General features: G+C 37.3%; 1 protein-coding gene across 3 annotated transcripts in view; it reads right to left on the bottom strand.

The window, feature by feature from the left end:
- The window catches only part of Ent1 (Equilibrative nucleoside transporter 1), a 54,282-nt gene that overhangs the window by 14,223 nt on the left and 26,281 nt on the right, over positions 1-13,778 (bottom strand). For all 3 annotated transcript variants that reach the window (XM_083125115.1, XM_083125116.1, XM_083125117.1), the window contains exons 2-6: positions 12,165-12,345; positions 6,497-6,578; positions 2,777-2,925; positions 2,143-2,237; positions 1,264-1,314 (exon numbers count right to left, since the gene is read on the bottom strand). In XM_083125115.1, coding sequence (XP_082981241.1) covers positions 1,264-1,314; positions 2,143-2,237; positions 2,777-2,925; positions 6,497-6,578; positions 12,165-12,345 — 558 coding nt within the window. The remainder of the gene's footprint in view (positions 1-1,263; positions 1,315-2,142; positions 2,238-2,776; positions 2,926-6,496; positions 6,579-12,164; positions 12,346-13,778) is intronic.

The raw sequence follows: 13,778 nt of genomic DNA, 5'->3' as shown, positions 1-13,778 counted from the left end.
GTACGTAAATTTGTTGACCAATGAGATAATACCTGAAATACAAACTATTGTTGGGGATGCATTCGCGAATGTTTGGTATCAACAAGATGGAGCTCAAGTTCATTTTGCTTTAATTGTTCGCAATGTGCTGAACAACGTTGGATTGGTAGAAGGGGCACCATAGTGTGGTCACCAAGGTCACCCGATTTGACACCTCTTGATTTCTTCTACTGGGGATACTTGAAAAGCCAAGTTTTTGAAACCAAACCAAACGATATCGAGGAATTGAAAGACAGAATTCGTACAGTGTGAAATCCAATTAGTCTGGAGATGTTACAGAATGTTTCCAATGGTGTGTATCTTCGTTTGGGACTGTGCCAAGAAAAGGGGATACCATTTTGAGCAGGAAATTAATTGAGGTTGGCGAGAACACCGAATGGTGAGAGGCGAGGGGACTCACCTACAACAAGCACACCTACAAGCACCCCGATGGTGAGAGGTGAGGGGACTCACCTACTACAAGCACCCCGATGGTGAGAGGTGAGGGGACTCACCTACTACAAGCACCCCAATGGTGAGAGGCGAGGGGACTCACCTACTACAAGCACACCTACAACAAGCACCCCGATGGTGAGAGGTGAGGGGACTCACCTACTACAAGCTCCCCGATGGTGATAGGTGAGGGGACTCACCTACTACAAGCACACCTACAACAAGCACCCCGATGGTGAGAGGTGAGGGGACTCACCTACTACAAGCACCACGATGGTGAGAGGTGAGGGGACTCACCTACTACAAGCACCCCGATGGTGATAGGTGAGGGGACTCACCTACTACAAGCACCCCAATGGTGAGGCAAGGGGACTCAAATACAACAAGCACCCCAATGGTGAGACGCGAGGGGACTCACTTAAAACAAGCACCCCGATGGGAACAAAATACTACTACGTCCACGTAGTTGTTCCTGGTGTACACGAAATGTAGTACCGAAACCTGCTTATTTTCTTACGTAGAATCCGATTCTACAATACAAAATGGGGGTTTCCATTTCAAATTTCACAGTTGCTCACCGCCCCACTTCCAGGGAGTGGGGGTGGGGAATAAAGTGTGATATCATTGAATAGCTTTCTTTCACTTATTAAACACGTATTTTTTCGTTTTCTGATTCGATGTGTATTTCTCACGATATTTGTCAATTCCAGGACTTTTTGACCACCTAGTATATTGTGCATGTAGAAAAGACTTGACATCGTAAATTTTAAAGATCTAGATAAATGAACTTACTGTTCAATAAAACAACTGTCACTAGTGTAATGATGAAGAACAACTCCTGCCCTGAAATAAAATATCTTTAATTACAAAAAGTTCACTGCAGCATTAGATAAAGATAGGACAACATGCCTTAAAATGATAATACATGAACACCAAACAGGATTTTCTAAAATATAAAAAATAATAAGCTGCACATTTAACAAATAACAACATAGAGAAACAATTTGAAAATATTGTACTGATGTTAAATTTCATCTAGATATTTCTATACTTTACATTTATATGGATAAATGATTATATTTCTAAACTAAGATAAAAAAACAAAACAGTAATTTTACCTGTAGTATTATATGGATGTGAAACTTGGTCCCTTATATTGAAAGAGGAACATAAATTAAAAGTATTTGAAAATAAGATCCTTAGGAAAATATTTGGGCCTAAAAGGGATGAGGAGACAGGTGAGTGGAGAAGGTTACATAATTTAGAACTGCATAATTTGTATTCATGTCCAGATATTATTAGAATGATTAAATCAAGAAGACTTAGGTGGGCAGGCCATGTGGCACGAATGGGAGAGGAAAGAAGAGTTTACAGGATTCTTGTTGGGAAACCTGATGGTAAGAGACCTGAAGGAAGGCCAAGACGAAGATGGAGAGATAACATTGAGATGGACCTCAAAGAAATCGGTATTAGAGATGAAAAAGAGTACTGTATATAGATCTTGCTCAGGATAGGGACAGATGGAAGGCCTGTGTTGCTGCAACCATGAACCTTCAGGTTTAAAAAGGCTAGAGAGAGAGAGTTCTTTTTTCCTAAACTAAGATTCATTAATTTTTTCTCCAAATTTATTAAAAAATATATGTAAAGTTTCTATCATGAATGAATACTTACATGAGTCTGTATCAATCTCTACTAGAACAGTCGTAAATATAAATAATAAAACTATAAAACTCAGAGATCCAATCATTCGAATTGAGAGGGAGATCCTGAAAAGAAAAAAAAAATATTTATGAAAAAATTTTAGTTAACTTCTTTTCATCATGTATTTAGTATTTGTATTTTTCTTATTTAATGTTTACTTTGACTAATAGCAATGATGAAGATGACTGATGATGATTGTTTTGAAAAACTTTTTTTTTGAAGAGTTCAAATTTAATAAATATTTCTAACAACGGAAGAGTCACCAGCAAAGTGCATAAGTGATGGATAAAAATACTTCACAAGGGGATCAAAAGTTTGTAGTAATCAATAATAAAGTTATTTTTCTATACAGTCAGGCTTGAAACTTTCTCATCATATCGCATGAGTAGAATTCTTTATGAAATAATCCTATTTGAAGTACAACAATGACAGATTGATGCTTATTTATGATCAGCATAATCTGGGAACAGATCATTTCCCTCACCTGCAATAATTTAACAACACAGCACTGAACTCCCCTCCCCTGTAACTGAAGTAAATTTCTAAATACAGTCTCAATAAGCATTTCCATCATGTGCAATATATTCACGTTAGCTTTACTTACTTGTGGCTAAATAAAGTATTGAGGATTAAAAACAATGTGTTGGGAACATTTGATGCCACACTCAAGTACGAAGTGAAACTTGCTTGCAGTTCAGTCCTTGGTCCAGTTGTAATGTTCCTTGACACATCCCGTAGCTTATACATCCAGTACTGGAATATCAAACAGATCACACCATTAAGAGTTGCTATTAAATGCTCAGATACAAAAAAAATCTATTAATATTTGTCATCAATTATCACTGTTTATCAATACCCTACTTTATTCACAAGAATATATGGTAATTCCGGGTGAGATGCCCCAGTTGTCGTAGTTTTCACAGTAGTGACAAAAGCACTCTAACATAAGTGCATTATGTCAGTCATATGCAAAGGAAGCTTTAGTGGAAGTTTTGTCTGGTTGAACTCATTTTTATAGATGTTACAAGGACTTTACGGTAAATACCAGCATTTTTCTCACTTGTTATAAGGCATAGGTTTAAACTTACGCATGGGATTTGCATGTTTGAGTCTATATTCTTGTTCCACCAATAAGAACACATTTGTAGGTGTTCTTTGTTACTTGTTGTGCAACGTCTGCCATCTTTGTTAGCGTTCGGTAGGTAATCGCTACTGGGGCATCTCTCCCATACAAAAGGTGAGATGCCCCACATACTTTGTTATGATTTGTGCAGTTTACTGTTCTATCTTCTTAAAATATACAAATAAAATCAGTTTTTATTTTGAAAAAGTACTGATTTGTGATGATCTTCTTCACATATGCTTTTTAAGCCTAACAGCTGTCTCGGTGGCCGAGTGTGTTGGGTGCATGATTCACGATTTCAGCACCGAAGGTTCAAGTTTCAAATCGCAGCCTGAGCATCACCATCTCCAATGAAATCACCATGCTTCTCATACACAAAGGTATGTCCGTAGCAAATTTCATGACATTATGAACAATAGTTTGAATTTGATAAGCAAAAATCAGGGACCGAGAGGAAGTGAAACACCCTATATAGTGTAATCTGTAGGCAAGGCATCTCTCCCGACAAGGTGCAGAATCTCACTTGAACACTCAGAAGAGATGGCCAAATGTAAAGCTGTTACATGTTTATCTTTCAAACTAAGGCATTTAATATTTTAAGATGCATGTTTTTATAACAGTAAAATTGAAAAAAAATCCCATCTTTTCACGTAATTTAATGTAGATTTTTATTATCCTGAACAATTTTACAGTCCATCTTTCTTAGCTGGGGCATCTCTCCCGGAATTCAAAATATGATGTGCATTTTGGATGAAGAAATTTCACAACCTGACTCACTAACCTCCTGGCAACCTAAACCAGCAGGTTTGTCGTCTCAGTTGCACTAGGCCACAAGCTTCCCATCGTAGACAAAAAGAATTTCCTTCGCGCCCATCTCAACATTGCTCTTCCGCCTCTCTACAGATCTCATACTATCACGTTTCTTAACAAGGTTCCTGCAAAATATCTAATGACATTCAGTGAACCTTCTATAGGCCTCGCGCAACAACTTGAGCTCTGCGGAAAGTGGAAATCTGAGGGGCCATATGGAGTTTGTCAAGAAAAGGGCAGGCCACCTACAGATGCAATTATCCAATTATCTGGTCACTCAGTTTATATGTAATTTGCATAATTCAGCGAAAGGGAGTTCCACATTGCGAAGCCAGGCAAGAAATGTGGGAGAAGCACAAGTCTTGTTTCCAATTATACTCACCGATTTCTGTGGCCGAGTAGTTAGCACAGCACACTACGACGTCAGAAAACCCGGGTTTGAATTCCAGCCTGTAGATGGTAGTTTTTATTAGTGTCCATTCATCAGTATCAATATCATCATCCCCAACTTCGCAATTAGCCAAAAGTCACAGAAAAGCGAAGTAAAATAAACCAAATCAATCGATCCTATTTGGATAAAGGGATTATTAATTCATTCATTGATTTTATTTATTTTACTTCGCTTTTCTGCTACTTTGGCTAATCGTGAAGATGATGATGACTAATGATATGATGAAACTGATGAAGGGACAATCACAAAGAACACCTATGCCCAGGCCGGGATTCTAACCTGGAACCTCTGACGTTGAAGCGCACTGTTTTTCCCACTCTGCCACGGAGGCCTGCAAAGGGGCTATTAGAATGCTTGTAAGAGATTCTTATGTTGGTGGACAATACTGTACCTACACCTATCAAAGAGGTTGCGAGAAAAAGTCAATTTTTCGATTTGGAGTCATATTATGGAAATGGTTACGTGATCTTTATTTTCCTGATTAAGATCTGAATCCAATAGCGGGGGTTTGATGGAAAACCCAGATATTATTGTATTGTGCGCCGATTTCTTGAGAGATATTGATGACTGCAGAAACACTAGAAGAGCAGTGTGCTATTTAGACTAACCATACATAAATGAACATTATACAGTCCAAACCATGGCAATATGACAAAGACATTACAGGGTCTCTACCATGAAGTGGAAAAGGTAGGAGGCTTCTAATGGCAACCATTGATGTGGCGCAGTTTCCTGTGGCCTTCCACAAGTAAAATATTTGAGGCCCTTAATGAAAAAAATATATATATATTGAGAATATCATAATGATGTCAGAGATGGACAGACATTTTAACCCAAGATATTCCATTACAGAAAGGAGAGAGAAGGATATGGGGGAAGAGGAGCGTACGAAGCAAACGTGGCTGTAATAGGGTAGAAGGTTGATATACTTTTTTGTCAATTAAAACAACGTAGTGTATATACAGCTTTGCTAAAAAGTGCTTTTGGTTATCAGGCATTCTGGTAACATATATTGAAAATAGCAAGAAATTAGTGTGGTGGCAAACACTGCTTTTGAAGGGTGGATAACTCATTATGAGGGTTGTCACTGCCTCTGCGGTCAACTCGAATAGTTTCTCCCCAGAGCTCAAGTTGTGGCGCGAGACCTACACAAGGATCCTGTAAAATTTTCAAGGATCCAGGGGCCTCCTCGATGGCGCAGTGGTAGCATCGTAGCCTTGTCATTAAGGGGTCCCAGGTTCAATTCCCGGTGGAGGCACATAGTGGTTCGGGTTCCACTTTAAACTGAAGGTCCAGTCCCGATTAGCCATACTGTGCATAAAGTGGAATTAAACCCCAACTCAATCAATCAATCAATTTTCAAGGATTCAGTAAACTTTCCAATGAGGCTCCAGGAAACTTTCTGAAAATCCCGTATAATTTCCAACAAGGAACCAGTGCACTTTCTAAAGAAGATCCTGTAAACTTTTCTATCTGCTCAAGCACATGGCCTGCCCAAAAAAAAATTATTGATTGATTTAATTATTCTAATAATATCAGGAGATGCATAAAGTGAAAAAAAGTGTGCAATGCTCTCCACACAACTGTTTCTTCATTGCATTCAAGTTGAAATATTTTTCTGCATGTCACAATCAAATAATAATCCATGTTACTTACATTTGCAAAATTAACAATTATTTATTTGCTTTATTTTACTTCGCTTTTTGTGCCATGGAGATTAGTGATGACATGGTGAAATTGATGAATGGACACTCACAAACACACATGCCCAGGCCGGGATTTGAACCCAGGACCCCTAGTGTTGTAGCACAATGTGCTAATCACTCTGCTATGGTCCCGGCAAATAACAATTATTAATATGCTTCAAGTACCAAAATGATCATGAACAGAAGTATGAAAATAAACTGAAAATCAGTAAAGTAAATTAACATTAAGCTCACCTCGTCAGCGGTTATGAAGAAATTCCATGGCAACAAAGTTGTCATTCCAAGAAGATAAAATATTATATATGCTAAATTATACCTGAAAAGATAAAAGAAGGCCCTTGTACAGATTTAAAAATGACCTTTAATATGTTGAGTTAAAACAAAAATATTAATACAATCTGAAAGCAGAAGGCTTATAATTTTTTTATAAACACCCTAATTAGGTTTTCAGTTATCAGCTGGTTTGCCATCCATCACTTGAGGGCAGTATAAAAGCACAATACGGAATTTGAAATTATATGTTGGACATGAAGCTTAGAATGCTTATCAAATTGCAATAATAATGTATGTTTTCTCAATACAACTGTGATGATCTGGTACCTATCTGAATTTCATAAACAATATTTGCTGTTATCGTTCTGGAGTTACAACAACATGGAAGTTAAGCTCTAACTTTGATTATTACATTAAAATTATTTAATGTAACATGAAACATTAGTTTGCTTCAATTTCTAGACACAATGTACTAACCAAGCTGCTGTATTCTATGTTGTAGCCTTGGTGGTATGATCGGTAGAGCATTTGACTGTCATGTGGGAGACCCAGGTTTGATTCCTGGGTTGGGTAACCTAAGGTTGGAATTTTTCCAGCCTTGTCCCCACATAAAGCATCTTTGGGGCTCACCAGCCTCAATTAAATGAGTACCTGGGGGAATAAAGGCAGTCGGTGCTGATGCCGAAGATCAATAGAATGTGTGGGCCTTAAATGTACATTCCCCTGTATATGCCTCATGGCATGGTGCAAAGTGTACAGGGAACTTTACCTGTATTCTATGTGCGATTCACTGAAGTTTAAAGCTTCTACACATGATTATATTATTGTTGACAACTAAGTGTTATGTATGTGTTCTTTACAGTTACAATTTTTTAGCATTTCAAAAATTAATTTTGCTACTTTAAATCTAAAATCATTAGGTGTACATATAGTGCTGTCTTACATTGCTAACAATACTAAATATGTCAGTTCTTTGAGTCATAAGTTTTATAATGAAAGGTTTAAATGAGTTCCTGCATAAACAATATGAAGGGTCCTTTTCATATTGGATTTGGTGTGTATTACTCACAATATTGATAATAAGAAATATTTCTATTAAGAACACAATAAATATATCATATACAAAACTACTTTACTTACATATTTGTGAGTCTACTCCTTGAGTTAGCTACGTTTCAGGGATGGGTAGGATTGGGGAAAAATTATCAGATAAAACTATATCCCTTTCGCTCTGCATTCCCTTAAAACTTGTCATCACTATAAATTCACTTAAAATGCATTAAAAACAGTAAAAACGAGTTAAAATTCCAAAAACTGTACTCCCTTCTGTCTATGTGATAATCGGCATTCCTCGTGGAACATCAGCCGATTATCACATAGACGGAAGGGAGTCCAGTTTTTGGAATTTTAACTCGTTTTTATTGTTTTTAATGCATTTTAAGTGAATTTACATATTATCTCCATATTTCAAAACATTTCTCAACATATACTCCATATTCACACAATAACTACATGTCCCTGTGTGACTGGAAGAGTTGGGGTTAATTTCTTGTGAATAACAAAGTTCAAAGGAATATTAAACAAATGAAAGTTTAAGACTTTTTTATACGCTCCAATTGCGTTAATTACAAGTTTTTTGTTATCCAAACAATATTTTCTTTTTTCAATTTTACACCTCTCAACTGTTTGCAATACTTGAAATTCCTGTTTACTTATAATTGTTGTCAACAATAGAGACATGTTAACACATATTATTTTGGCAATGTTGGAAGAGAGTTCCAAGTTGAGCAGCCCATTGCTGACCCCACCCTCTCTACTATAGTTGCATGCCCAACAGCAGTGACAGAAGCAACAATTTTCTGGCACACGTATGGGATTCGCTTCTGGTTTCTCTTCAACACAGTCACGGTAATAGTTACAATGCCGAGAGAAGTGCAATCAATTGCTTTAAAACTCAAGAGTTACGTACGTAGAATCTTATATTATGAAAAAAGGTAAATTTTTACAATTTTAAGTCCATACTTAACTCCATATTTTGGTGAAAATAATCAAATATGTAATTACATATTTAGCACATTTTTACAACATATAAATCCATTCCCTGGTGATGATTTAGATGAAACTGATAAAGTGACACTCACAAAGAATACATATACCCAACCTGGGACTTGAACTGGAAACGTCAGTGGTGAGATCGAAAATCAACCACTTACGAGGGGCGATCAGATTGCTCCGACCCTAACATACGTAGAAGGAATGACGTTATGATTGATTTTTTACTTTGTTATTGTTTAGTGATCCTTTATATGCTTTCATTCTGAATTGCAAGTCTGAGTAGCGTACAGTTTTCCTTTTTACAGGGGTTTAACTGAGTGAAGTTGTGTCAATGTGCCAGAATGGAGAAAACTGAGGTGAGAGCAGTGATCAAATATTTTGTGAAGAAGAAGTGGATGGTATCCAAAATTCATGAGGACTTGGTGGATACACTAGGGGACACTGCTCCTTCATACAGTATGGTGAAGAGATGGTTTCGTGAGTTTAATTGTGGGAGAGAGTCGTGTGAGGATGAACATGCAGGTGGAGCACAACTGTCATGACAACCGAAAACATTAACAAAGTCCACGATATCGTGCTGAAGGATCGTCGAGTCACTATCCGTCTTGTTGCTGAGATGTGTGGCCTGTCATATGGTACTGTTCAAAACATAATTACCCAGGAATTGCAAATGAAAAAATTGCTGCAAGATGGGTCCCTCGAAACCTCACCCCAGATCAGAAGCGCACCCCGAGTGCTCATCAGTCAAGAACTTCTTGACAAGTTTCATGCTGATATAGACTATTTCCTTGCCCGATTTGTAACTATGGATGAAACATGGGTCCATCACTTCGACCCAGAAACAAAATCACAAAGCATGGAGTGGAAACACCCACATTCTCCACCAACGAAGAAGGTCAAGGTGCAAACGTCAGCCAAGAAGGTGATGGGCCTCAATTTTCTGGGACTGCAAGGGTGTCCTTCTTGTGAACTATCTACAAAGAGGCCAAACCAACCTTCACTGGCACATACTACAGTGACCTAATCAAAAAATTATGTGATTCCATCAAGAAAAAGAGACGTGGGATGTTGACCCGTGGTGTGCTCCTTTACCAGGACAATGCACCTGTCCACACCTCACGCATTGCGAGGGCCGCGATAGCAGATGCATTGTTTGAATTGTTGCCCCACTCACCCTATTCCCAGATTTGGTCCCCAGTGATTTCTATTTGTTCAAACATTTGAAGAATGACATTCGTGGGCAAAAAATTTCTGTTGATTCTGAGGTGATAAGGGCTGTGGACTCTTGGTTGGAGGACCAGTCGGAAGATTTCTTTTTGCAAGGTATCCAGGCGTTGGAGCACCGATGGGAAAAGTGCATTGGAGTTGCAGGGGAGTATGTTGAAAATAAAAAAAAAATTGAAACCCTATTGCCGCTCTTTCTATGTTTGGGTCAGAGCAACCTGATCGCCTCTCGTAACATGTTCAGCAATGAAGCAAGTACTTGGTTAATATTTCAATATAGTGCCATAATTCAACAGCACTGAAACTAGCTCTAACAATCAAAATAATTTTACTCACTGTTAATCCAGCCATTCTTTGCACAAAAGAGTGCCAGAATAGCAGGAGTGCTGGATTACTGAGAATGCATTTAGTGTAATTCCTCATTAAATTTAATGTTACACGTTTATTGACCTGTCCCTCACGATAAAAAAAATATGCAGATAGATCCTGAAACACTCACTTCCTTGCATACCATTGTGTGTATTTTCCCCAAAATTTTCAGGTATGGGGAATTTTTTTCTTGAACCGTTCATGTTCTAAGCCCCCTAAAGTTACCCTAATAAAGTTACCGGCTCAAGTTCCTTTTGTTTTATTGCGATTTCATCATGCTACGAATGCAATTTTTACATGGTTCGATTTCAATGTACGTCTGTTTACACATACTGCGGAGTTTAGCGATTACTTCAGGTTTTGTTCAATATATGCTTTCATGGTTAGGTTTGGTTCCCTTAGTATTAAAATAAAGTCCCCAAATGCATTCTACTAACGTTCCGATTTACTTCTGCATTCATTCCCACGCTTCTACGATATTTACTGTCGCTTGTCGACGGAGAATATCTTGTCCATGAGAAGTGCGTAAGGTAATTTTCAAGTTGTTTTTTTCAACATAAATAAATTTTTTCGAGTCCAAACAATGCTCATTACTTTAAGGAAGGTTTAAATTTCGTGTGACAATGATTTCAAAAATTCTACGATAATTAGTTTTTGTGCTAGGAGAAATCATAAAACAATCGGAACCCTTACCTTTTCAACATTAACAGTTGGGCTGAAAAGTTCGTAGGCTAACATAGTAAAAAATATTTTTTTGACAAAATTCGATTTTATTATTCAATATAGTTGCCTTCGAGGGCGATACAACGATTCTAGCGGTCATACAATTTTTCGATGCCATTTTTATAGTACGATTTCTCTTTAGCCTCAAAATAGGCCTCAGTTTCGGCGATTACCTCTTCATCAGTGCTAAATTTCTTTCCAGCGAGCATTCTTTTAAGGTCTGCAAACAGGAAAAAGTCACTGGGGGCCAGATCTGGAGAATATTGTGGATGGGGAAGCAATTCGTAGTCTAATTCATATAATTTTGCCATCGTTTTCATTGATTTGTGACACGGTGCATTGTCGATTGTGAGCACGCGCGGCACCCATTTTGCACACAGCTTTCGCATGTTCAAATATTCATGCACAATATGTCCAACACGTTCCTTTGATATTTTTAAAGTCTCAGCTATCTCGATCAACTTCACTTTACGATCATTTAAAATTATTTTGTGGACTTTTTTTATGTTTTCGTCGGTAACAGCCTCTTTGGGGCGTCCACTGTGTGCATCGTCTTCGATGCTCATTTCGCCTCGTTTAAATTTAGCAAACCACTTCTCAACGGTTGATTTTCCTGGTGCAGAGTCCGAATAATGTTTATCAAGCCAAGCCTTGGCTTCAACAGTATTTTTTTTCGCCAAAAAGCAATGCTTTATTAAGACCCGAAATTCTTTTTTTATCCATTTTTTCACAATAACAAAAGCTGCTTCACTCACAATGCTATATCTCACGAACTAATTATCCGGCAGCTGTGAAATTTATACACGTATCTTTTGAAGGTTAGTACTAAGTAAAAATCACATGGATTTAATTCTAGTAACGCCATCTACGAGTCAGCCTACGAACTTTTCAGCCCAACTGTTATTTGACAAACAAAGCAATTACAACAACAGTGAGAACAAATTAGTTTTATTACTGATTACACCAATATTTCCAGTGATCTTATACGTTAATTCAAATAACATAAATACAAACAGCAATTATTTATCTTAAAGAGATTAAATTCTAAATGAAACATACTGATCGAGTATTGTGGAATACCATCTTCAGCAGGCAAGAAACGACACTACGCACTAAAAAATGAAACGAAAATAAAGATTACATTCACACACATGAAGCATTTTTTTTTTTACCTTTCCTGTTATACATGGGCAAAAATGCATCAGCAACTGAGTAAATAATGAAGATGGCATTGGAAAGAAACACAGAAAAACAATACCTGTCACTGGGCTCACGAACTTTGATAAGTGGCCTTACATCTTTAGTTGCTACTACATGGTCATCGGAAACACCTTCAACATGGTTGATATTCACAGTCTCATCATCACCCTCACTGTCACTCTCCTGCAGAAGTGGCCGAGTATTTACCGAGTATTCCATTGCAATATTAAATCGTTTTGCTGAAATCCAGAAATAAGTTTATATTACCCAAAATATCCTAGTATTACATGAACATCACTACAATGCAATGACACAATAAACTTTACAAGAATGGCAAATAAGATACATAAGTTACTATATCTTAATTATATGAACATGTAATTATTTAAAAAAAACTTAAATGATTTCACCATCCTCCCTAGATACACACGTACCTAATTCATTCAAAATTTGTACTCTCTCAATTTTCATTTGTAGCTTGCTAGGCACCCTGAATACCCTCCACTACACAGTAGAAAATTTTGCATTGTTTATGAACTTTTCCTGTTGTTTTAGCTCATGGAAATGTCATAGTGAAGTTGTGTGTGGATTTATATGTTACAATTGGGATCATTATCTTGGTTATTAGAGGTTTATGCATTGTAGACAAATTTTACATTACATAAATCATCGAAATATATCTATTAAAAAAATTTGCAAGTCTTTTTTTTTAATGTGCAAACGACTGGTTTTTAAGAACAAAAAAGTTTAAAATTTCAGTATCCACCAAACGTCTAAAATTCCTTTATTTTCTTCCTTTTCACATTGGTACTTACGTATTCTGCATTGCTAAGGATTCGGTACTAGTTTACTATCCTTCGGACAGATTTCTTCATTTCTACAGAAGAAACTACTTACCGCAATAAGTTCCTGTAGTATTGTCTAACATCTGGAAGGTGTTTTGTGTGATGTGGAAATGTTTCATAGCGGAAATTCAACCATTGACGCATAGCACCACGAACCATTCATACATAGCCCCACGAACCATTTCCAGCAAGGTTAGGTTAGGTAGGCTCACAATAGGTTACAATAGTTAAAAATTTGTTTCGAAAAAAATATGCTGTACTACTTTACTATACCGGAGACACCTATCAATGATTTATTTCGCAATTTTTTACATTGCTAATGTACTATTCTGCATTGCGGAACGTTTCTTTAGGTGAAATAATGAATTTCTAATGAAAATAATGTCTATTTCTTACATTAACGAGTACTTACTGTTGATCCTTATTTCCCACAAACCATCCACGGGTAGCCCCAAAAACCATTGACATTAGCCCGAAAATTCACGATAGCCCCACGAACCATCACGGGGACGAGGTATGCCTACTAGGTTAGGTTAGGCCTGTTAGGTTAGGTTCCATTAGCACTCCTTTCGTTCAATTTAGCATATACGGACAATACGAGAGCGTATTGTGCTCTCGTGCAGAAAGCAAATGGCGGCAACAGCAATAGTGAGTCGGAAATAGATTTTCGTAGAAAACCACATGCATTCGCATTCAAATGGACCAAAACTACATTCCCGAACATCAACAACGCTACAGAAAATGATTTGCGTAAGTACTTTCTCCTGTAAATTTGAAGCAATCCGTCTCCGGTATAGTAAAGTGTTACCAAATATGCGTAGCCCCAC

The sequence above is a fragment of the Lepisma saccharinum genome, chromosome 7 (assembly GCF_977018435.1).
Source record: "Lepisma saccharinum chromosome 7, izLepSacc3.1, whole genome shotgun sequence".
In the NCBI taxonomy this organism is placed as follows: Eukaryota; Metazoa; Arthropoda; class Insecta; order Zygentoma; family Lepismatidae; genus Lepisma; species Lepisma saccharinum.
The sequence above is the reverse complement of the archived record's forward strand: the minus strand, read 5'-3'. Positions and strand labels throughout refer to the sequence as shown.